Source organism: Monomorium pharaonis, chromosome 5, assembly GCF_013373865.1.
Source record: "Monomorium pharaonis isolate MP-MQ-018 chromosome 5, ASM1337386v2, whole genome shotgun sequence".
In the NCBI taxonomy this organism is placed as follows: Eukaryota; Metazoa; Arthropoda; class Insecta; order Hymenoptera; family Formicidae; genus Monomorium; species Monomorium pharaonis.
Genome location: NC_050471.1, coordinates 4754936 through 4780508, shown reverse-complemented (window position 1 = coordinate 4780508; position 25573 = coordinate 4754936). Strand labels below are relative to the sequence as shown.

Genomic DNA, 25573 nt, shown 5'->3' with positions numbered 1-25573 from the left:
TCCCTAAAAGATGTCGCACGGCGAAGTCGTACTTTCCTTGTAAAAAGAATAACGGATGATGTCCTGAATATCCCACCGTACTCTCACTTGCTTATTTTATCTTCTTACACAGATGTAAGAAACATATTCTCGAGAATGAAATAAGTATATAAAAAGATGTGGATACACTTTCCTTTATCCGACTAATGACTAAATGTTAGTTTGATTTATGAGAAACTGTATTTATTGCGAAAATTTGTCTCACAGTATGTTCCATACAGTATGATGATGTTTATATTTCATGTCAGTAATTTTATTTATTCTATCAAGTAAAAAAAAAATGAAAATTGCGATTTATATAAACAAAAATTTAACATTTTTTTCTTGAATTTATGCAAGTGCGTCTGTCGTTAAAAACAAAAATAAAGACACATAAAATTTTTATTTAGTCCCTACTTATTTCATTACTGCGAATAGTAACAAATTTTCAAAATAAAAACTTTAAAAAATTTTTATTCCTATTAGTATATTTGCGGTATTTAGTCAAACAAAATTTTGGAACACATTCTTGTTTTCATTCTCATTTATTACTTGCTCTTTCAAATTCTTAATAAACAGATGTATCAGTTTATCTTTGTCAAGTTTTGTTTCAAAGTTTTGGTGTCGTATAATCGATAATGCGTGACACGCACATGCGACTTGTAACTGGCCAAGAGAAATGAGATCTGTTCGCGAAACACGGTGTACGAAACTGAGCGAAAGTTTCACCTTTTACCTTAACAAAGACAGATAGAATAAATGGGATGTAAGCGCGATGAAGAGAAACGTTTAAAATCGCTAATCGCAGGTTTCTCCATCCTGAATTCCGCGCGGAGGTTTCAAGAGCGATCTCGATTCAACGTTGGACAGTGTCGCTTTTTGTTTCGTCAAAAATACGGGCGGAACGATCTATCGGAGAGTATCTTCAGTAAATATTAAATTGATTGACAGGCACGAATCGTGTAACGCCAATTTGTTCGAGTTACGGTCGCTTGTTCCGTTGAAAGTGAAATCGTAGTATGCAAGAAACCTCGGCATAGATCTTCACGTCGATTTGTCGCTGTGTTTTTCGCATTTTGTGTGTGTATATACGCAAGCTCTTTTACGGCAATTCGACAGTGTCGAATTGAGTGCTATGAAATCGATATAGTATTTCAGAGGCATTATTTCTGACATATTTTATGAAATTAAATAGATCGATAATAACGCTGCATCTCAGACACTAGGAACTAATTTGCAATCATTGTAAAATTTACGTTACGAAGAAATTAACGATTATTGGATAATTGCGGTACTGACACAGCTCTCATAAAATACAAATTAAACTCTTAAAATGAGCAAGAGCTAATTTATTAAATCCGTGAGTCTATCTAAAATATTATTATTAGAACGCGTCATGGTAAATCTAAACACGTAAAACTATAATATACGGTGAAATAAACTTCGATAAATGATCGATATTAATTTTTTTGCTTCCTTTAAAATAAAATGTTTTGATCGGAGGAAATAAATTCTAAACTGATTAAAGAATATCTATTCTCAGAAAATGTAATACAGTAAAAGTGAGGCAATATGATGTGAATGACGATTGTATTTTACTAAATGACGGTAAAAAGCCTCTATCTCAGTATATATATCTTTTATCTATGCGCAGGAGAAAATCTTCCGTAGGATCATATAATCATGAGAGAATCATAACTGAATATAATGAATTTCTTCCGATATAATGAAACGGTGTGCGCAATGCAATTTCGAAACTTGCAGTGCACCGGCGGCGCGGCGCGGCGCGGCGAGACTGAATCTCGCGTGGGTCTCGATTGCAACACCGGCGCGCGTTTGCTTTCCGTACCTCACGGCTAATCTTTCGGCACAGAGAGGGAAGAGAGGTAAATAAACCTTTCCCTTCCCCGTATGCCGTATCGGAACGCAATTGTTTCCTCCCTTGATCGCGGCGGAGCGCGCGTGCAAGCGCGCGCGTCTTTTACGTAAGACGCGCGTGGCTACCTACGTAGGATGCACTTTACAATTAGTGCAACCTGCGCGAGGATGCATCGTCACGGTTCTGCGTCTGCCAGCAGGCAGGCAGGCAGGCAGGTAGGCAGGCAGGCTCGCCAGTCGTCGACTCACCGTGAATAATTTCAGGGATGTGCGAGGCTACAACGTGACTGACGCGCAGAGACCGGAAGCAGAGGAAGCCCAAAAATGTCACCGCGAAGGAGGACGTCTACCTTTCCACCGCCTCATTTCTGGCTGATCACGGTGGTTCTGCTGATCTTCCCCGGCCACGTTCAGCGTGTAACAGGTATGCGTGCGCGTGTGAATTTTTCATCTCTTAAGCGATAAAGAGATAACTTTTCTCTCAGGAGAGAAAAGTAAAATCGTGTTGATTTAAGGATGCGAAAAAAAAAAAATAAAACGTTTACAGCCTTTTTAGTCAAAAGTAAAATAAAAATGGACTTTAAAGCCATGATGATTGCAAGATCGAAAGATTTGTAAAGGAGCTTATTTCGAATTAATATATAATATTAGCTTTTTTGGAATAGCACCGACAAATGCCAATTTTTGTCATCAATTCCTTTAGTCTTTTAGATGAATATTTAAATATTTAAATTCTTATACTTTTCCAACAAAATATATAGATAAAAAGTCTATCAATAGATAAAAATAAAACCTCTGATTATTTAATGCGAAAGAAGTCAACATTTTATCTTAGACACGCGACTGTAGAAGGCAACTTGAGAGGCATTCCGGGACGATGGAAGATTTGCTCTAAAGTCTAATTAGTCCCCTATATAGAGCAGCCCGCGGCCGAGTAGCAGCGTACCCTTGTACGGGCGCTGCATTGTCGGGCGGTAACAATGCGAAGGTACATACGTGTACGTGCGCCAATTTGCACGTACACGGTGCGAGAGCGAAGCTGGCGAAGGCGGCGCCTTGCCGGAGATGGACTGTTAATTCCCATCGTTACCATTTTAGATCGTGAGATCGCGGTCGGGGTCTACATCAATTTGTAGGCGGTCCGTTAATGAATCTTCGCCGGTTCGCGACCGGCTGCGTCCCGAAACGCCAACCAGGAAAACCTAACGCAATATTTCGCCACCTCGTGCGTATAAATGTTCGATCGCCGATTTACCGTTGCGCATGGTAGATTGATTCGCGCGCGAGAATTAACGTCGACGCGCAACATTCGCGCGCGGTATTCGCCCCCCGGCGAAAATCCGAGATATGATCATCCATTAGAGCTCCTCTGTAGCTCCGATGCGCCGCGGAAGTTGATTCCGTGGAACGAAGCCCCGTAAAGAACAAATCCCGTAAAATCCCGCTTCGACATAGATTTAAAGAATTTATCAAATCGAGTGATACAAATGTCAATCACGTCGCATATTTAATAACAATAACTCTGTTGTATCACAAATAAGTGTTATATGCAAGAAAGAGGAAAATTTACAAAAAAAAAACATTAAAATAATATTTAATTATAATAATGATAGCTCTAATTAATTCAGTTAGTTAATTAATGAATATGATATGTGGATTCTCCTTGGAGCAAAATGAAAGTAGAAAACATTTTGAATTATTACTGAAATACTTGTTATCGCTCGTGTTGGTTAATTAGGGATATATGAAGCTTATAAGACATTCATATACATACATGAATAGCGTCTAAGCCGCTTTAGAGTATGGGAACGCTTGTGCTCGAGCTTCCCACATCCGTTAGTGTCCATCCTAAACTGAAGAAGCTACAAAAGCGTAGAAAAAGTGGGCTGACCTTGGCCGACTTTTTCGTCAAAGCTCTGGAGAGCAGCGGGCTTATTCCTCTAAATGCAACGACACGCGTGCGCATACATGTATATGTGGGTACGCTGTGTGTGACAGGCAAGCATATCTATTGTCGCATACGACGTATAACGCGCGTTTGCCGTTGAAGATGTGTCCGTATATATGTGTGTGTGTGTGTATGAATGTGTGTGTACATGTCGACCGCTCGCTCGCGAATTTCTTGGCCCGCTCGCCTTTCAGAAGTTCCCCTCTCGCATCGACTGAAGACCGAGGAAGTGAGAGATAGTTAGATAGATTGGGAGAAAGGAGGAAGAGAAAGAAAGAGAGAGACAGAGAGAAAGAGACGCGATTCCAGCGAAGTGATTCCTTTAAAACGTTTGCAATCCTTTTGGAAAGTGAAGCTTCGAGAGATTCAGTGCTGACCGCAAAACACGTACTAACTGACATAGTTCGAGACAAATACTTTCACGTCAATTACGCTATCGAGCATGTAGTTAAAAGGTAATTAAAAATTCAAAGTCGTTGATTACGCGAGTTAGTGAAATATTTGTTATCAATGCAACTCTAAGCATTATATATATATATAAAGTATATAATACTATATAATATTACAAACTACGTAACGCTAACAGCACTGTGGAGAAAGAGCAGATTTTAACTGACGTGTAAAAAATATTTTTTTAAATAAAAATTACATTAATATTGTTACAACGGGAGGACCTTATAGAATTATAGATTTCACGGTTGAAATCTTCGGTAGCATAATCGCTTAAGCAGCGCTCGCATTAAGTTTCTTGCCATTGCATTATTCACGCATATTACGCACGTAATCTATCAGAGCGCTTGAATCAGAAAGTGGCGAGTAGAAGCCGGGGCACGTTCGCACCTCGCAAGAAAACGCCTCGATTGACGTCGCCTGAGACGGGTTAGAAAGTGTAAAGTTATTTTTAACCGCGTCTACAATCACGTCGATGATAATTAGATGTAAGTCTCGCAATTAGTTCCGCCGCGTAAGTAAATTCCTAATTAAGGCATAATCGACCGACGCGACAACGCACTATCGTCAGCATACACGGCCGCAAAACTGTCGAGGGTGTTAGGGGCCGGAAGTAACCGCGTATAATCGAATCGTAGATCGACGTGATTAAAGTAAAGTGGATGCCTCGGCTTTTTTAATTTTTTCTTCTCTACGAAACACAAGTGAAGGTATCGGAGGTTTACTCGCCCGTGCCCGAAAAATTAAAGCTTCTACAAGGTACTTATAAAAAAAAAGAACCCGTTACGAAAGTGGACGGCCGAGGGAAAACTCAGTCAGTCGCGCGCGTTGACGAGAAAAAAAAAAACAAGGGGTACGCATGAGCGCGCGTCCACCTCGTAATAATCGCGGTACGTTACGTTCACCGTGCGATAAGGTGAAAGTCCAACGTTGATAAGTAACAAACGGTCACCTGCAGCACCGATCTGCCCGAGACGGCCGCAAAACGTCAAGGATCGGCACTTGTTCGTCCTCGTTGCCGTGAAAGACCGAGCTTTGAAGCGGGATAACTAATGACGCCGGGTTAACTCGCGTCGCGACATAAATGGGGCATAATAACAATGCATCAAGCCACCCTTCTCCCTCCCCTCCCGAACTCACCTTTCGAGTGGATTGAGATTTATGAGATCGGGATGCGATAATATTGCGCAAGAAACACCAACGCGGCTTTTCTCCCGCATCCAACGTGTCACAAGATGAGAGTAACCGCGAGGAGATGGGGAAGGGGGGGGGGGGATTGCCATAGCCATTACAAATTTTCCTCCCATCTCTTTTTCGTAGAATAAATTGCATAAATGTTCGTCGATTTTGACTTGGCACGGAACGCTCGAAAAATTCCGCAGTCTAACTAAACTCCCTCGTTCTTTCTCTCGTTCAGAATTTTTGCAATAAAAGAAACTAATGTTCGAAAATACGCACGCTGATGTCTTATTAATTATTTGCCGCGTGTAATTGGCGTTACGTAACAAAAGGAAGTTCTCGTTGCAACATAACACACGACGACGACTTTATCTCTTGATACATTCTGTATGCCTCTACGAGTTCTTTTCTGTGAGATTGCACATACAGCATACACCCAGGGAAGTGTTTACATCGCGCAATTGCCCAGCTCCGGAGTAGCCGGAGTGCCGCGGAAAAAGCTCAGGCTCGGCGAGGAGAGGAGAGGATAAAGTGGCGGTGGGATCCGCGCGTGCGGTTACGTTGGGTAGAAGCGCGATTATAGAAGATATCGTACTCTCTCGAAACGAATCGCCGGCCTGTGACGCCTTTACGAGCGACGGGGGTGGAGATAAAACGCGAATCCCGCGCCGCGTTTTCGCGAGCCAGGGTAGATGTATCTTAACGCGCGTGGGCGCGATACGAGGCACGAATCTCCGCCGAGTTGATCGGGCGGCCGACAATCCTTCCTCCGGCTTGTTGATCCGATCTATCGGCCGGACGATCGCGCGCTCAGAATAAATTGAGATAGGATCGAGACGGCGCGGGCTTCCTCCGTTGCCGGATAATGCGCGCGGGCCGCCTACCCCTTCCACCCCGGCTATCGTCTCTCGATCCGTTCCCTTTCGCAGTCGGAAGCGATGTTTCACTCTCGCGTCCAGATTATGCTGGATAATTAGTCGGTCGTTCCTGTTCTCCTCCCGTGGATTTCAGCGCGTACGCAACAGTGGCGTAAGCTAAGCTGGCGGAGCCGTTTTTATTTAACGTACGCACGCTTCGAGTTTCGAATGACGAAACGCGATCTGGTAGATCTGGAGGCGCGTCCTTATCTGAAATACAAAAATATGAAGTAACAACGCTCGAATAACGGTTCATCCCGACTCGCTTTCGTATAATGTGAGGCGCGTATACCGCGCGAGAATAACGAGGAGCCTGCACTGAAATAAAAGAACTGAAATAAAATAAATGTAGAAACTCCGTTTTTATAGTTATTGTTGTAATATTGTTGTAATATTACTAATAATATTATGTTTATAATTCTATAAAAAAAGTTCACTTCAAATTATGACAGTTTTAAATATTAATACAGTAATTAAATTAAAGTATTAAGTCTCACAAATGGTGAAAATAAACATTTTTATTTAACAAGCGCAATTACAATAGTGAACATAATTATTTTTTTAACATACATATTTTTTTTGCTTACTATTTATGTAGTAGTAACGTAGTAAAATCTGATCGGCGATTTGATAGTTTCATTATTTTCCTAACAAGAAGCTTGCATGATGTTCGCGTTACCGATCTCCCTGACATTTTACGTGCAAGAAGTACTTATCTACCTGATATACTATGCAAGCTAGAGGAGGTCCATTATTTAAGTATCACGGTGAAATTTAATCGAAAAGAAAGTTTGCACCTTTAAAGTATTTGTTTAAATATATTGCACGTAAATAATGCACAAATATGATTAGTAAAGTATTTACTCGCTAGTAAAAACTTTCACTTTTTATTCTACGATTAAAAGAGATAATGAAAAAGTGCTTTTTACTATAAATATTTATGTACGTATATGCACGTATATATTACGTATGTATCTTTCCAGACAAAAGTATTCAGTGGAGAACTTGTACGTACGTTTGCGACAGCAAGACGCAGCTCCACGGTAGAAATTTCAAAATATTTTATTTTTGACCGCATATATCGATCTTCCCTTGACGTGAACTTTGAAAGTAAATTGAGAGGCAACTTGTCTATCGGCAAGTAGGCGGAAATTGACGCAAAACTGTCGGAGGCAAACAACGCTGTTTATGTCGTCGTATTCGATATTGTATTCGACACGACGATGCCTTTCCACTTCTTATCTGATGAGAGAGAGAGAGGGAGAGAGAGAGAGAAATAAAAAGTGGAAATAAAATTAAACTCGATAACTTCCATCCTGTCCCGAGAGCGCACTCTTATTCCCGCGATGCGTAACCGCGTGTATTAGACGAAATCCCGCTCGCTGCATTTCTAGTCCGGCATCCTGCCTTTAACATCAATTTATGGCGCAAGCTTAATGTTGCGTTTTCCCTTCTCTCGTTAGGATGTCAGTTCTATCCTGTCGGGGAGTACCTGAAATTCGTGAGGGTACCGGAGAATCTCGGAACGGGGACTGAAATTCTTTCACTGGAGGCACATCCGAGAAATCGGCTCGCCATTAAGCCGGTCGACAAGGTACTTATCTAATAATCTTCGCGTCATTATCTGTATTTATATCTGAAGTGGACGCGTACAAAAAAGGAGAGGTAAATCTCGCAGGAGGAGGACGCCGGCTTCTTCGCCTACAAGGAAACGAACGAGACGCACGTTTCCCTAATTCTGGCGCAATCTCTGGAGGACCTGGTGGACGCGGAGTCGCCGAGGAACCTATTAAAATTTCGAGTCTCCTGCGACTCGGGCTCTGGTGACACGCTGGTAAGGACGCGAAATCTATACCTGTAATATCATATTCGTCGGTCGCCGATATCGCGGCATAGCTCGAGCAGTCAAATTTGAGATATACCGGTCCCCCCGGTCGGCAATTCAATCGCGCGTTCCGCGCTCATTTCGCCGCTCGTGGGTGCCGCTCGTTGCCATTTAATAAAAAGAATTGTCGCGAGCTTGTGTGAATTTTTTTTAATTCACGGTTTCAATCCGGGCGCGTGCAATTAGAGCGCGCACCAAACCGGTTCAATGCGAAAGAAAAGAATGAACGAACGAACGAACGGGGCGAATTTACCGGTTTCAGGCTCTTTTGCGCGTGGTAATAAGCGTTTATGTAACGACTCCCGCGCGCGGCGGAATACGCGAAGCGGATATAAGCGGGGCCGTTAGCGCGGCGCAGATTTCGTTTGTTTCACGATGACGAATTTTTCTGTCTTTTCTCCTTTCTTTTCGGACACACCGATAACGTTCGTTCCGGTGCGCGCGCGATTTGACGCGCGGGAGATGCAGATCCCGCGACGTTTCACTCCCGCGCGCGCGGTCCACTTTTTAATAATTCAGCGCCCGACTTACTTGCTTTCGAAGATACTCGGCCGCGACGCGACGTGCGCGACGGAACGAGCGGAAAGTGCGCACACCACGGTGATCGATGGCCGCGCGATTTTCTGCATGCCGTGCACACTATTTGCCCGACTCGATTACCGGCGATTATCGTTCGCGGCTTTCGCGCGCTAGATCCCTGCTTAACTCGAGTCCACGAAAGATCCGCGTCCACGGTATATGCACGCGCCTGGTAAACGGGTAGCTCCGTGGACCGTTTCCATCAATCTTTCCTCATCTCCCAAACGCGATAGCATCACGGATTTTATGGCCCGTGCCCGTAAAACGAGCCCTGAGACGCTGAATTGTGCCGTCGCATAATTCAGCATGGATTAGAGACGGCGACCGACCGGCAAGCGGGGAAGGGTAAAGGAAGGGAGGGAGGGGGTGAGAGAAGGCAACCGATCGGGCGCAGCCACCGAGTGTGACTTATGCTCTGCCGTTTATGCTCCCAGGTATCGTCGCATTTGTCGGTGACGATCTACGTGGAGGATATAAACGACCACGCGCCACAATTTGTCGATGCGCCTTATCACGTGACGGTGGACGAGCTCACGCCAGTCGGTGAGATATTAGACCTAGCAGCGATATCATAAATCGCGCCCGCCGCATAATTAATAGTCCCCAGCCTGTGCACACATATGTCGCGCAATGCGCGGGAATAAAATGTTACTTGATAAAATGGGTACGCCCGTGCACGGTCCGCTGAACGTGGCTTTTAAGAATTTGACATTTTAGATGTTTCCTGTAAAACTCGGTCATTTAGAATTAATATATCTGTTACTTTTAATGATACGGAAAACCGGCAAAGGTAAAAGTTGTTCGTCCCGAGATAGAATCGCGGCGTTTCTTCGTGGTTATATTATTTTACAAGATCTCGAGAGATCAAATTTTTTTTACGGGACGACGTATTTTCACTGTAACAATTTTCATAAAATACATTCAACCATATGGGATATGTCGATCTTAAGATGACCTTAAATTTATAATTCGTCGATTGAATTCGTTTTCCTAAGAGATAAACGATCGAGTTATATGAAACACTCCGTTTTCTATGTTCTCCTAATATTTTTCCGAGACCGGAACAATTATTTGTGTGCACTTTTGTTATATCAAATTTCGTTTTTCGAAATTTTGCCGAGGATCGCAGAACGATTTTTCTGTCGGGGTTCTTCTCCCTTTTGCCGTTCTTCGGAAAAGTTGACGCGCGGCATAATAAAAGAAATTTCGGAATGGAATCGCAGGTGTGACGATATTTCGCGGAATCCACGCGGTGGATGGCGACAAGCCAAACACGCCGAACAGCGACGTCTATTACGCTATCGTGAAGGGGAACGAGCAAGGGAAATTTTCCCTCGAGTCCGGGCACAGGACCGCCCTGATACTCCGAAAGCCGGTCGACTACGACAGCGGAGATCGCGAATTCACCTTGGTCATTACTGCGACCGTGAGTAGTCATGGCATACCTGAAAAATGCGCTACACAATGCAGTTTTCCTCTTTCTGTAGCATTATATTAGAATTCTCCGTTCCGTTGAATATGGAAAGTTAAATGACCGTTGCGTTTCTGCGACGCAGTCGATGTACTGCGAGAAATTGCAACTCAGCAATGAATGACAAACCGGATTGGTTTGCAATAGTAATTCCTGACGTAATACACATGATGCAATTTCTTAGGATCGCGGCGTCCCCGCCAGGAGCACGAATAGCACCGTGAAGATTACCGTGGTGGACAATGATGATCTTGATCCGAAATTCACGCGGGACATCTACAAGGCGAAAATTTACGAATTTTATCCTATGCCGGTACGATTATAAATTCGAATATTATTCTAATTCAAAAAAGAGTCTCTTATCTTTTCATATAATATAAGATTAAATTTTGAAAATAAACTTATGATTAACATAAATCCTAAATTTTTCAAATTTTTGATGGCATAGGTTTTTTAAATTTAAAACATAACTTTTTAAAATAGCATTAAGTTTTATAGAAAGAAAAATTTTTTAGTAATTTATAGCAAACACAATAAGAATTTTGAAAAATTATTTATAAGAAAGACTGGTTTAAAGAATATTTTGAAATTAAAAATTAAATTTTACAATATCATATAAAAGTTATAAGATGTTCATAATACAATTCTATTTATTATAAATATTACGTCACATTATTCAACATGTGGCTTTATGCATTTGAATTATCATCATTATGAATAATTTTTTCAATTATTTCTCCATTAATATTTTATGAATATTAAAAAGAACTTTTTAATAATAAATTATAGTTTTCATTAACTTAATTGTTAACAAGTTGAAAGTGAAATTGCTAAAACTAAAATCGATGAATGTTTGAAATATTCAAGAAAGATAGAAAAATGAGAAAGAAAAATTATAATATTTTTATATACGTAAGGACCTCATAAAATGTATCTAATAATAATATTTTTCATGCGATTTTTTTAAATTCCGGAGTGTGAATTTTCCTTCGCAGGACTATCCAATCTTCTCAGAGATCAACTTTACCAATCCGATTCACGCGGCCGATCGCGATCGCGACATAAATGTGCCAGTACGATACGACATAATATCCGGGAACGAGAGAGGTTTCTTCCAACTCGACCCGAAGAACGGTTCGCTCTTCCTGAAACGCGCGATCGATCTGGACGCAGAGCGGAGCTTGCCGGGCAATACGTTCAATCTACAGATTCACGCATCGCAGGTGGACAACCCGTTGAAGATGACCGTAACGCGGGTAGAGGTGGAAGTGCTGGACCTGAACGACAATCTGCCACAGTTTGAGGTCGATCTTTACAACATCAGCATCGTGGAAAATCTGCCGAACGGCTTCAGCGTGCTGCAGGTGATCGCGCGCGACAAGGACCAGGGCGAGAACGGGGAGTTCGATTATCGGCTGGAGGATCCGTCGGGCGCCTTCTCCGTGGACCCGGCGTCCGGCTGGCTTACTGTAAAGGATCAGACGGTTCTGGACCGCGAGAAGCGCGATCATTTGAAGATGAAGGTCTACGCTGTGGAGCACAGGCCGAGCGTCATCGTGACGAGCAACGGATCGAAGGGATCTTCCGTGGATGTTGAGATCAGTCTCCTCGACGCCAACGACAACAATCCCATCTTCGTGCCGGGCAATCTCTACGAGTTGGTGACGAGGAGTGACGTGAAGGTTGGAACGGTGTTGGGCCAGGTGCACGCGGTGGACGACGATCTAGGTCCCAACGGATTGGTCCGCTATCGATTGCAGAAGCCTGGGAACTCTACGATTCGAAAACCGCCGTTCACAGTGGACGAGGGCACGGGCCTGATCACGGTGTCGGAGAGCCCGATACTCGAGGGTAGACACGCGATTTTCGTGGAGGCGGCTGATCAGCCGGCGAATCCCAGTGAGAGAAGATTCTCCTTAGCGGTTGTCACAGTGGACGTTTTTCGAGCGGACGGTGAGTCCGAAATAAGTCGTTGATCAAGTGGTTCACAAATAGCTTATAAAAAAAAAGAAAATTTTTAGGTATCAATTACTTATTTTTCCACTGTTTAAAGACGTTACTATTTTCGTTTAAGAATAAATAGCTGATTTAAATGATCTCTGAGGGTGTTTTTGTCAATAAATCCGCCCATAGATTTTTTCGCCGAGACTTATCCAACGTATTCGTGGCTTTAGGTCCAAATTCGTGGGAGCCAGATTTCGTCGGCGCGCCCTACGAGTTCTGGGTCGGTGCGAACGTGCCCGTGGGTACCAGCGTCGGGCAGATTCGCCTAAACGACGCCGTCAAAACCAACGACCTTATCTACGATCTTCTGCACGGTTACGAGGAGGGAGGTACGTGTAATACGTAATATATACGCGACGACGCGGGGCGCGGTCCCGCGTTCGCTAATTAATCCACGTCGCTCATGGGAATTAAAAGCCGCACACGTATAACATAAGTCGCGACTTCTTAACGGTCTAATAAACCTCGGTTCGCACGCGCGCATGGGATATATATCGCCCAGGTGCGCCCTAATTTCAATACGCCGCCGCCTGCCGCCGCGGCCGGAAACACGCGATGCGCAAAATGCCTATATTACTCATGCAAATGCGTAGCACATGCTGCATACATACGCGATGGGATTTCAGTTCCATTTGCCGTGGAGGAGCGCTCGGGCACGATAACGGTCGTGGAGGAGATCGAGCGCTTCGACCGTTCCATATACGACTTCGAGGCGATCGTCACCGACGAGAGGGAGCTGACGCTGATCACGAACGTTTCGATCCACGTGGTGGATCCGAGCGACGACCGGGGTATCTTTACAAAGTGAGTGAAATCGTAGCGTCTAATTTGTACTTAATGACTATCGTGACATTTTCGACGTGCAGATGCCAATGAGGACGTAAAAATCCTCTTTTCGCGTTTCCTTTAACTATCGATTACGTTTAGGGAGTCTCTCTGATTTTTTCGATTGATTTATCGGTTATTAGACATCCGTCAAATAAATTACATTGTCAAATTACATCGACGCGTCTTTGTCGGCGAATCGTACTTCCTATCGTTCTGCGTTCGCGAATATCGTACTGTTAGGTAATATCTCTCATGGACTTGTGCGTCCCCTAACGTGTATCCCTCCCGTGAGATAGAGAGAGAGATCGATACGCCAGATTTGCCGAGTGCCTTCGCCAGACGCGTCGAAAGGTCAAAGGTCCTGCGACTTGGGTGGATATCCATTTACTTATTCAAAAGTCGATGACCGTTGATTGCAGGGGAACGACCACGGCTCCTCTGATTTTCCATGTGAGGGAGAACGTTCCTGGCGCATTGATCGGCCAAGTGCTTCCGCACAATGGTACAACGGCGTCTATGTCCGGCACTCAGTTTCTTATCGTCAATCAGCAGGATGTGCCTGACATCGCCATCATGGACGACGGTTCTCTTTACGCTCCTCAGGGTTTGGATCGCGAGACGCGGGAGAACTACAGCATCACCGTGATTGCCGAGAGTTTGCGCGGCGTGGGCGTGTTTCAGGTGAGTTTGTCATTCGCGAATCGAGCGATCGGCCCGTGCGTCGCCCGGTGTTATTTGCTCGGCCTCGCCGTTCTAATCGTTGGATTTACGATCCTGACGCTCAGGTGCGAATAATCGTGGACGACGAAAATGATCACGCACCGGAATTCACGTCGGCCGCCTACGAAGGCCGGATTATGGAGAACAGTCCTGCGGGAACGGAAGTTACTTTAACAAATCCGATTGCGGCGAGCGATAAAGACGAGGGCGAAAATCGGGACTTTACGTTTACATTGCGGGGCGACGAGAGCGATCTGTTCAGGATAGATCCGATAACGGGCCGGGTGTACTTCGTGGGTATCGACGGCAGGACCTTGGATCGCGAGACAAGGGCGAGCTATGAATTCCAAGTTATCGCCACTGACAGCGGTAAGTCCTCTGTTAATCCTCGCTGGTCCTCGTTCTATTTAACATTCACACACATCACAGTATCTAATGTGGACATTTAACGCAGATAGCGAATGTCATGGTGTCTTCATGTATGCTTTAGAATATGCCGCACCTATCGAAAACCTAATTTATCAAGTATTACTTAATACGTTTAAGATAAATGAATTATAAAAATTTATAAAATCTATTATTATACACAAAAATTAAAGATACGAAATATAAATTTTCTTATATAAAAATTTTATTGTTATAATTTAAAATTACTTACATAACCATTAAAATAGTTATGTAAAACAAGCTGGTTACTACAATGCACATTCTTTGAACATTCTTTATAATTATCATACGGCAAAAATGCAAGGGTTTTTAAAAGTTTTTTCTGTTGTTCTTTTTTTACTTTTATGATATAAATTTACACGCAGTGCGAAATACTAAAATTATTCTATAAAGGCTCATAAAGTTTAGAAATTCGAGACAGTTAAAAATAAGTTATTTGTTTGTTTCTCGCGTAGGTGGTCTACAGTCGGAAAGCACTCTGAGAATAATGGTGCTCGACGTGAATGATAACCCTCCGAAGTTCATACGGATGGTAGTCCTGCCGGATCAGGGAGTGCGGGTATCGTATAATCCGAGTGACGATACGAATTCTGCCGAGAAGGACGAGGTAGGGGATGGAGGATCCGAAAATTCGGTGGACGCTGGGCGGCGCTCGCCGTTACTGTTGGTGCCGGAAAACACGACGATTGGCGTGCCGATAATACGTCTGCTGGCGGACGACAAGGACGAAGGCGCGAACGCGGCGATAACGTACAGTCTGGGCAACGAGACCGCTTCCATCGGGGTTCGATCGCGTCGTTACGACGCGACTAGTCGCCGTTACTTCCATCTCGATTCGCGTACGGCCGAGATATCCGTCGCCCGGGGTCTCCCGCCGGAGAAGGACATCCGGCTGTTCGTCCTGGCGAGGGACTCCGACGGTCTCGCGGATAACATCACCGTCAGGATTCACGTGACAGACGTGAACGACCACGCACCCGTCTTTGACAAGTCTTGGTACACCTTCGACGTGGCCGAGGGCGTTTACTCGAATCACGTTGTCGGTACGGTGCAAGCGCTCGATGCCGACTTCGGCGAGAACTCCAATCTCAGTTACGAGCTGGTTACCAGCCACGAGGACTCGAAGCGAATTGGCAACGCGTCGCGTTTGTTCGAGGTGGATCCACACGAGGGAGCGATACGAGTGAGCGGGGCTCTCGATCGAGAAAGAGCCACGACTCATCGTCTCCTCGTGATCGCTCGCGATCAGGGTCTACCGAGTCTAAGCTCCTCCGTGGAAGTGGAGATAAACGTGTTGGACGTGAATGACAACGCGCCGATGTTCCACGGCTACGACGAGTTAGACGAGGACGGTCGATATCCGGTCTACCGGGTCTCCGTCCTGGAGAGTAGTCCAGTTGGCACGCAAATCGCCAAGGTGTACGCAAACGACAGCGATTTCGCTGGCAATGGGAACGGACTGATTCTGTTCGATCTGAACTATCAGGATCACGCAGACAAACAGTATTTCGCGGTGGACAGCAAGGAGGGTGTCATCACGACTATCGCCAAGCTCGACTACGAGACCAAGAACAATCATCGTTTGATCGTCACGGCGAGTGATCTCGGCTCACCGATCAGTTTGACCTCTTCGGCCATGGTCCTTGTTACGGTGTTGAACGTTGACGACGATGACGAGGAGACGGACAATGAGGTACTCAAGATGCCAACTTTCCGACATCGATATTACGAAGTGGAGATCGACGAGAACGCTTCCGTGCCGTTGCTGATCGCACAGCTCGAGCTCACCGATGATCGTCACAGCGAATACATAAGATATAGCGTCGTGGCTGACGGTTCTGACAGCCGGCAGCATTTCTCGGTCGATCCTAAGAACGGCTCCCTGTACCTGATGACGGAGATCGATCGGGAGGCCAGAGATCGGTACGAAGTAAAGGTCAGGGTCGACCGACTGAAGCTCGGCCGTGACATGCCGGTTATGATCTACCCGGTCGTTGGCGAGAGGCTGAATGGACTGGCGCCTAACGAAGCCAGAGTGGTCGTCAGAGTGAAGGACGTGAACGACAACGCGCCCAGATTCAAGACAAAGGACAGGCCCATCCTCGCCGCTATACCCGCCACTGCTCATTACGGTTACGAGGTCGTCAAAGTGGAGGTACGTACGGGCGCGTACGCGGGCGCGAGTCAAAGGAGCTCGTTTTAATTCATTTTAATTGGTTTTTCACGCCACTCCGGTCTTTCGCGCACCTTTCTTCTGCCTTCTCATACTCGTCCTTGATATTTTTTATCATTTCGGATTTTGTTTAATCTTTTTGAGTGGCTACTCGCATGACAAATTCCTTTTTCGTCGCCTATACATGGACCATTCCGTTAATTGCATCCTAAGCAGATCATTTAAGAAACGTTTAGCCACTACCTTCTTGTGATAAAAATGTTTAACAGTAGAAACCTCCTACGTAAAAATAGTGTTTTAAAATAGTAAAAAATAAACCGTTAAAAACGAAAGCTATCAGCTTTAAAATATCGGAATTTATTTGGACGCTCTTCCGGCGGATCGCAGGCCGAGGATCCGGACCTGGGAATAAATGGTGAGATACGCTACCAAATTCTTGGCCGGGAAGACGCTCCGCGTTTCGCCATTGACCCACTCAGCGGTCAAGTGCGATCCGTGGCGAGTTTTGGCCGCGACGCTGGCCGCGTCTTCGGTTTCGACGTCAAGGCCACTGACAGACAGGGCGCCGAGAGCGGGCGCAGCAGCATCGCCAACGTTTTCGTAAGTCTCGCACTCTCTCCTCCCATACTTCTCGCGCGGTGTATCTTAATTACTCGCCGTTAGAGATAGCGGGGCTAATTTCCCCACGGGGAAATGGAATGTTGCAAAGGGCGGAAACTCCCCCGTTCCCTCGCATTTCACTCGCCGCCGACCTTGGCAGTTTATCTCGCTATCTCCGGTGTGTATCTCGCTTTTGAACTTGTAGGTATACGTGTTAGACGATCAGAAGCAAGTTGTCATGGTCATGGGCCGGAAGCCTATCGAGATCGAGCCGGAGCTCGAGAACATCACCATGTAAGTTCTGGCCTTGGCGATATCGCGCAGCGAGCACGAAGTCACATTTACGAATTTTCGTCTTTCAGCGCGTTGCAGAATCTCACCGGGTTGGACGTGCGGGTGAGGAAGCTGGAACCTCACATCGAGAAGAACTTGATCGACGGAGCCTCGTAAGTGATCTGTTGATAGATGATGACAGGGTGATTCGAGCTGACGATCGCTCGTTATACGTTGAATTATTTTTCAGTACTGACGTTTACTTGTACGCGATTGACCCTCATCTGAACGTTATGGTAGACATGGAAACTTTGCACAGGTGATCACTCGCATTACATTGTTTTTCTTAAAATATATTTTAGATTTATTGTCTTTATTTGCACAACTTTTTTATTAATTTTCGAATTTACCAACAATTTAATCATCAAAAATTCAATTAATATTTTATATAAAATTGCAAGTCAGTCGATTTTCGATCATATTTTGTGTCGAAATGTTATATAACAAATCTGATCCTTTACACAATAATATTTATACATAACTTGACATAACGTAACTTTTCAGCGTTTTTAATAACAAGAAAACGGACATAAAACGTGAACTGGATGAATATCGTGTACTGGAAATCGCTGGTAACGCTCCACGTAGAAGCAGCCAGCGTTACTTGCTGTCCACCCTTGAAGTCGGCGTTGTGGTGCTCGGCTGCGTCGTCTTCGTAGGCGCCCTCGTGACCGCCCTATGTGTTACCTGCGTTCGTCGCAACAAACGGTACGCGGTACATGGTATTGCTCGCTCGTCATCTCGCCTAAGGTCAACGCAACATGCATCTACGTTGCCACACTAACTTCTGGATATGTTGGCTAGAGGGGTCTTATATTTCTTTCTTCTTCTCTTACTCTCTCGCACACCTCGAAAAATCGAACTATTTATCTATATTAACATATCTTTAATATACTCTCTATTATTCTACCTGAAACTATATTAATTGTACGCTGCTTAATTGTACGTAAAACATATTTCGGAAACAAAATAACGAAATAGGGAATCGAATCGCTTCGGTGTCTTGTTTTGGTACTCAATTGTCGTCGGTCAATTTGACTGCCGATTTCTTATCGTCGCCACAAAGTGCGCGCTCTGAATGGGAGTCTCGAATTCCATTCGTTAGTCGTAGACGACGTGACAAGGCCATGTTTTCGACGGTCGGCCCAGTCGGATTTGCTCTGACGGACCCCGCCGGCACTCTGCAAAAGCCGCCGCTCTTTCCCACCTTCGTCGACGGTCTCCATTACGACCCCGAACCCTTCTGCTCCGAGATGCCCAGGCGACAGAGCATATGCGAGCACGGCAACTGTGTCCGCTTTCACACGTAAGTCTGACCTGATTAAAGATTATTAGTAGCGAAGAAACTTCGTGTAGCTTTAGCAGATATTTATTGCAATCCTTTTGCGACGTAGAATTGTCGTACATAGAAATTTATATTAAATTTAATTAATAAGTGCTTTAATTTTATAAAATTATATTCTCAATTTTATATATAGTGTTTTATATTTTATTTTAAAAGTTATATAAATCTTCTTCGTTATATTTAATGAATTAGCTAATAATAGTATTTGACACATTGACGTTTTTAAATAAATTTGCAAGAATAATTTGCAAGAAACAATTTATATGCAAATAAATTCACCGACATGTGATCAATAATTATGACAGTGTCGATGTAAACTGGGTCGATCCATACTTTTATAATAAAAATTTGATTTTTCGAATATGCCGATATGCCAGTGTTAGGAACATGAAATTGGAATATATTATATAATCGGTATATCCAAAAGCTCGCATAGATTATGTAATATCGGGAAAAGCACCTTACGACATGTACGCCACTGCCACGGACTATTTTAGAATGGGCGGAGGCGGAAAACACGTAGTGAGGTCGACGGGTACCTTGAAAGGCCTCGAGGCATCTGCGACATCCTTGCATTCCAGTGGTCAGGATTCGGGTATCGTAGCGCGCGCTTCTTGTCATTGCAGTCACTCCTCCAGCCCTTCTAGTGGTGAGAGCAGCAAGTAAGTTGGGTTTCTAAATACAGGTTCTCGTCACTCGAAAATACAGTTTCCCCGATAGAAGGCTCCAGTCTGTGCTTGAATCATATCGATTTTGGCAAATGCGTTGCACTGGGATAAATTATGGAAATATATGAAATAATTACATAATTCATTATATAATAAATTATATTAATAATGTGGAAAATATGTACAATAATTATATTTCAACTGAATAGCAAATAATTAGCAAATAATTCCAATGTAGAAATCGATGTGTTCTAATGATATGACTCAGCCAGCTTAATATACCTGCAGTTTTGTCAAAGTTCCCAATGTAACGTACATTCACATAATTGCTTTATCAATTTATTTAACCTGGGCTTCATACCTCTTACTCTCCTCTCCCCGTGGCAAAATTTTCCTCTATTTTCTTTTAGCGGGTACGAAGACTCGCTCAAATCCCTTCAACGTCGGGAGAGATGCAATGACGTCTCGCGTGGCAGCCACGATATCTCCAGCGTGGTCGGTAGACGCGCAGCAGCGAAACGACGGCAACGCTTCCATTCCTTCTCGAACGCCGAATCCGTCTATACCCACGAGATGACCCTGCAGCGTGAACAACAGCAGCAACAGCACTGCTGCATCGGCACCGAGAAGAGACGGAAAGCGGAGCATCGCCGCGCTCATTCCGAAGCGGAGAACAATATCACCGAGACGGTGATACACGAGCACCCGGGCACGGAGATATCGTTAGCGGGCTCCCTACCGAACACATCGACCGTTCACGGTGAGTCAATATTGATGAATTAAAGAAGTTGTTATTGGCAAACGTGGAGAACAGATACAATTTGCATTGTCGCGCGGAAAGAAGTCGCACAGTTTCGCTCAAGTGTCTAAAATTTTAATTAGACACTTTAGATCCAAAAACAATTGTGTCGGACTATCGAAATAATTATGGACATTCAAGCTGTACGATAGAAAAATATTAATCCTTCTGGGATTATTCAATTTTTTTATTTTAATGATTGTAATAAAGAATTTTTTTTTGATAATTGTCTTAAAATATATATATAATTGTAGAAAAACATTATCATATATTAAAAAGAAGAATTTATACTCTTTCGAAGAATATTATAAAATTATATCAAAGAGAAGTCAGAATAATAAACAAACTTTTTGCAGTTTATTACGCTTGAGTGTATTACATAAGTATTTTGATTTGGTCTAACAAAATTATTTTCAACTTTAAAGTACTCATATTGTCTAACTAAATTTTTTAATTTTCAGTAAAATCGTTCGTTCTGTGTGTAAAACAAAAAAAAAGTCAAAAATCTCATTGCCACGTACTGAGTCTAACGAGTTTTAAAATTGACTCACATTGACAAAAGTGAACAGATAATAAATTTGCAGGTACATCAAGAACCAGCCACATGCTCTACTAGCGGCGTTGAATTGTAAAGAAAAGGAGGGAGTTCCAAAGAGCACATTGGGATACAACAAATATTGCGAATATTCGCCAATTTAATCCTCCTCTTTGTAAATTCGCATATAAATTGTATGTGGCGTGCTCACGACCTGTCATCTCGTTGCCAAAGTGTTCGTACGTCGTCCACAAATTCTACAAATCAGAGGATCATTCATTTTCTGTAAATACACGGCACCGTCTTTGGTATTCGATCTTCCATGTTCTTTTCGATTAAGATAGATTAGGCGATGTCGCGGCGGCAATTAATACTAAGATTATTTATCGCGCTAATGAACGTGAGATGCAAACATGTATAATATATTAATATATTGTATATTAATGTAATTGTTGTAGATCATGTACAGATATATTTTGCAAATAAGTCCTTTTTTTTTTAATAGATTGATCACCCTGATCAGCTATAGAGATCTATTTAATATATATGCAATGTTGTACGTTTGTAATATATAAAATGTAACAAAGTGTAACATACGTGTAACTTATATCCTAATCTCGCTGTTGTTTCTTATTAGGTAAATATGTCGTAAAAAGTATTTAATGTAAGTAACAAAATTTTCTTAATTTCTATTCTAACACGAATGTTAGCCATTAATTCATTAATGGTCAACATTCATGAGTCCTACCTTTTTAGGCTAAAAGTTTTATTATAAATGAAATAATTTTAAGGTAATAAATTACTTTCCTTTGACACTTCAGAGACGGAATGTGACTAAGATTTGTAAAAACCAGTTTATTTGATTTTAACATTACAAATAATTTGAGAAATTATCGTAATTTAATTAACATTTTTTTGTACTATAATTACAGCTTTTCAGTGAATTGAAATAGCTGCAGCGCATTCATGGGCGTAATCACGGTCGTCGTCAAACCTGACCTTCGAAGACTCGTCAACGCCGATATCCCGAAATTCCTCTCAAAGTCCTTTCCGACGTCTGAGGAATCTCTCTACTTAATTAAATCAGCGTGGGTGTTTTAATTACGATAAATCAAATCAGCGCGCGCAGGCGCGTTATTAATTTCTCTTCAAAGAGAAATGTCGGAAGAACATTGGTGTAAATTATTGATAATGCTGGGAGCGCGAGCAAAGTAGTTTCTGATCGCCTTTTTGTTTGCGATGATGGACGATTGTCTATCTGTATTCGTTTTTAAAACGGCGCGACAAAAACATCTTCTTTCTTTGCCTTCGACGGCAAGAACAACAACCAATACCATTTACGAAAGCGAATGTTTCCGTTGCAAGAACGTTCTTTCTTGGCAATCGCTATATCGCTAACTTTTTAATGTAATTACAATAAGTAAAATTTGATTATTTTCATGAATAATCATTAATTACCAATTTAATTTTATCGACATTAATTTTTTTTTCAATTATTCTATTGGATCCTCATACGTCATCTCGATAATAATTAATTTATTTACACGTATATCTTTATTTTAATCATAACATCGTTAGAGAACAACGGTTCGGTGACTAAACACGATTACGGGGTCTGGACGTTCTCGGGACGCCTAATACGTTCGGTAAATAAGTTTTAAGCGCCCGATCGAGCGCTCAACTGAATCAAATTACGCCGTCGATTATGGGATCAGGGTGGCGCACGGCTTTCACCGATTAACGCTAACGACGACCTCGACCTCCGGGCTAGGGAGGTGATCCAGGGACAATATTGGCGATACATACGGAAGATGTCGCGCAGATGAAAATCACGGCGGATCCCAATCCGGAAAACATCCAGGAAGGATTCCGCGACGCGCTCGGCACGGGATTGGGTATCTAATATTTCACCCAAGTATTCGAATAACGCTCCCCCGGTTGATGAAACGGCGCGGTTTCGAAGTCACTCGTCGGGCAAGGCCGTGACCTTCGATTCCGCTTCGGAGCACCTCCTCTCTTTCCTCCTCAAACTCATCTCAACCTCTTTGCTTTTCTTTCATTTAATCGCGACTTTGGAGGGAGACCTGTCACTCCACCTCCGTCGCCGCGTCTTATAGGCGTCGATTTGCTCGAACCATCTGTGTAAAGACGTTCTTTCTTTCTTAGCGATCAGAATGTCGTTAATTTTTCAACGTAGTTGCAATAAATAAAGTTTAATTACTTCTTTTCTACAAACACTCAATAAACCTTTGTTTTAACTTTATATCAATGTTTTCTTTCTAATATTTATTATGTATTATTTCGGTAATTAATTCTTATTCAGGCGTGTCGATGTAAGCAGTTACATTTAACAAAATACCAAGTAAATGAAATAATATACATGAACAAAAATCGGACATCTTAAAAAAAAAAAAAATCAAGTTGTATCTGATTTCCTTAAGTATTATCAAAGCAATCTCTCGTTAAAAATCGAGAGCTTATTAATGCGACGTTCGATTAAATTCTGACCGAAACAGAGATACAAAAAGAAGTCTCTTTGCCAGTTAATAAACGAGGAGAGCCACGTTAAGGACAGTTTGCGCGTGCAAGTTTTGCACGGCCACCGCGATGAAAATTTATCATTTCGCCCCGCTGCGGGAGGAGGAAAGCTCGACTTCTTTGTACGAGCACGTCCGCCGCATTAGTATCACCCTTTCGCGCGCAACCCGCGTCGCGTCATGAATACGGTACACTTAGGTGGGAAATGTATCTCGAGTGGCCGGCTGGCTCGCATCCGATGGACTCTCTCTCGCTCTTTAAAGTATCGACCCGCGGCGGGAAAATGAATGACTTGTTTCGTGCTCTGGGCGTCAAGGCGAGCTAATTCGCATATTCAATCGTATGCATTAGGGCCGGACGCGGCGGCTATTAGGTGCACGTGAAGCCAGCAACCATCCGGCGGCCTGCGCCGAAACTCGATCGCTCGATTATAACGCAGCGGTTCGGTTCCTCCAATATCGCGCGCGCGAAGGTTACAGGTCGCGCGTTTTCGTACGACTGGCTGACGACGGCCTTGTCCTTAAACCCTCCTTATGTACATACCGCCGCGCGGCCGTCAAGATTAAAGGACCATCGAGTTTCGCACGAGAAAAACGACGTCCGGGGGCCACCGCTTCGATCAGCCGCGGTCGACTCCCGCGGCGATTCCGACGGGGAATGCGGGGTTGAAAATTGCCCGAAATTCTTTCGCGATAGTTCGGACCACGGGCGATTAATTCGCGAATTCCCGCGGCTTCGGAAGTCGCAGGCGGAAGAATATTAAGTCGCGAGAGCGAGGCCAGAGGAGGGACGAACATTCGGGGGATGAAGTCGAGAGTAGAGAGAAACGAGGAGAGAAGGACAACGCAGAGCGAGGCACAAACGAATTTTCAAAGTGCAATTTTTCACTGATGGCTGAGAAGACGCGCTGTGCGCTTCTCGACGACGGCGACGGCGAAAAAAAGAGCTCGCCCTCTCCTCTCGTCAACGGCGCGGGTCACCTATATGCAGTTTGCACTAATGAAGGGATCGTCCTTGTCTCATTGTGTGCCGAGGGGAAAGAGAGATCGTCGCCGAGATCGCCGGCGAGATCTGAACAGTCTCTTTTGAGATTCTCGCCGGGATAATAGCGACGGAGATGAAAGTGGATTGCAGCGGGGGGGGAGGGGGAGGGAGAGGGAGGAAGAGAGGAAACGGGTGGGAGGTGCGGCAGGCGGGGAGGACAGGCGCGGGGGATATACCGATAATTCTCTCTCGCCCTCTCCGCACTGCGTCTAAGTATCCCGAAAAATACCGCAGAATTTCGGGCGCGCGTCGAATCCCCCGTATACGTACATACAATATATTCGCCCGCTCGCGCATCTAATGCACTTCGATCGAGAGGATCGCATGCACGCGAACGACGTCGTTTTAAAAGGATGCAAATCCGGGTTACCAGTCAGCCGGAGATAACCGGCGCGACGTAGCCAATAATAATTGCGACCCGGTAATCCCCGAACTCTGTGAATTTTCTCGGCTTCTACTCTCTCCCTCCCTCTCTCTCTCTCTCTTTCTCATTCTCGCTGTGAGACAATCCGGCGATAAATCGAACGACACAGCCGGATCTCCGGTTTTCCGGTTTAGCGTGACGGAGACTTATCGCCCGTCGTGGAAAAGCTCGAGGAGATTCACTCGTGGTTCGCTAGCCCGAATCCGGGGGTCTCAGCCGAGCCCGCCAATAATGCAGTTTTCCATTGCGCCACTTTAGGCAAAATCCATCTCGTGCGATTACGTTTGTACGTAATCGTCCGGACTCTCTGTCGCGCCGCCGACGAAGCGATTCCCTTCGGAAGCTCATTTAAACGAATGGGAAAAAAGTCGATACTCGGGCCTGCATCGTCATACACGGCGTGCTGCAGTCCGGACGACGACAGTTCGAGGATTTATGATCCGCTCCTCTGGCTGGCTCTTTTCCGTCATTGTCACAATCATCCTTCCGCTATCTCGCGATACGGCTCGCAATCTCAGCGTAGCGTGGTAAAGAAAGCTGATCTTGTGTGTCGTGGAACCGCAAGCACACGACAGAGCTACACGGCAAAATGTAAGGCAGCTACTTTGACAAGGGTTATGGGGCCCGATACGCGGGGGAGAATGACAGTCAGCTATGTCGACGTCGCATTGTGACTTTAGACATTGATATTCCTCTTCCTCTCGCAAAGCTTCAGTCTGCAAAGCTATTTTCTTTTACGGGATGGTTATATTAAGAATACGATAGGACAAAGTAGGTGTCTACTTTGGCG

At 44.1% G+C, this 25573-nt stretch overlaps 1 protein-coding gene and 1 long non-coding RNA gene across 4 annotated transcripts in view; one reads left to right on the top strand and one right to left on the bottom strand.

Moving 5' to 3' along the window:
• The window catches only part of LOC105835439 (cadherin-89D), a 29144-nt gene extending 7548 nt beyond the window's left edge, over nucleotides 1-21596 (top strand). The window contains exons 2-22 of one of the 3 annotated variants that reach the window (XM_012678738.3): nucleotides 2161-2320; nucleotides 7854-7984; nucleotides 8069-8224; nucleotides 9289-9397; nucleotides 10078-10280; nucleotides 10510-10638; nucleotides 11321-12278; nucleotides 12500-12658; nucleotides 12956-13133; nucleotides 13577-13838; nucleotides 13943-14246; nucleotides 14780-16479; nucleotides 16885-17097; nucleotides 17303-17391; nucleotides 17460-17543; nucleotides 17621-17689; nucleotides 17935-18138; nucleotides 18536-18736; nucleotides 19273-19437; nucleotides 19854-20203; nucleotides 20837-21596. In XM_012678738.3, coding sequence (XP_012534192.2) covers nucleotides 2221-2320; nucleotides 7854-7984; nucleotides 8069-8224; nucleotides 9289-9397; nucleotides 10078-10280; nucleotides 10510-10638; nucleotides 11321-12278; nucleotides 12500-12658; nucleotides 12956-13133; nucleotides 13577-13838; nucleotides 13943-14246; nucleotides 14780-16479; nucleotides 16885-17097; nucleotides 17303-17391; nucleotides 17460-17543; nucleotides 17621-17689; nucleotides 17935-18138; nucleotides 18536-18736; nucleotides 19273-19437; nucleotides 19854-20203; nucleotides 20837-20874 — 5802 coding nt within the window. In that variant the 5' untranslated portion in view covers nucleotides 2161-2220 and the 3' untranslated portion in view covers nucleotides 20875-21596. Of the gene's footprint in view, nucleotides 1-427; nucleotides 2321-7853; nucleotides 7985-8068; nucleotides 8225-9288; nucleotides 9398-10077; nucleotides 10281-10509; nucleotides 10639-11320; nucleotides 12279-12499; nucleotides 12659-12955; nucleotides 13134-13576; nucleotides 13839-13942; nucleotides 14247-14779; nucleotides 16480-16884; nucleotides 17098-17302; nucleotides 17392-17459; nucleotides 17544-17620; nucleotides 17690-17934; nucleotides 18139-18535; nucleotides 18737-19272; nucleotides 19438-19853; nucleotides 20204-20826 lie in introns of those variants that run through there. The other 2 variants (XM_028192615.2, XM_028192616.2) reach the window with 2 other exon arrangements.
• On the bottom strand, nucleotides 18665-19933 carry LOC118645627. Its single transcript, XR_004963318.1, has 3 exons — nucleotides 19805-19933; nucleotides 19315-19450; nucleotides 18665-18747 (listed from the first exon to the last, which is right to left on the bottom strand). It is a non-coding gene; the product is annotated as an uncharacterized LOC118645627 (long non-coding RNA).
• Nucleotides 21597-25573: the final 3977 nt, after the last annotated feature.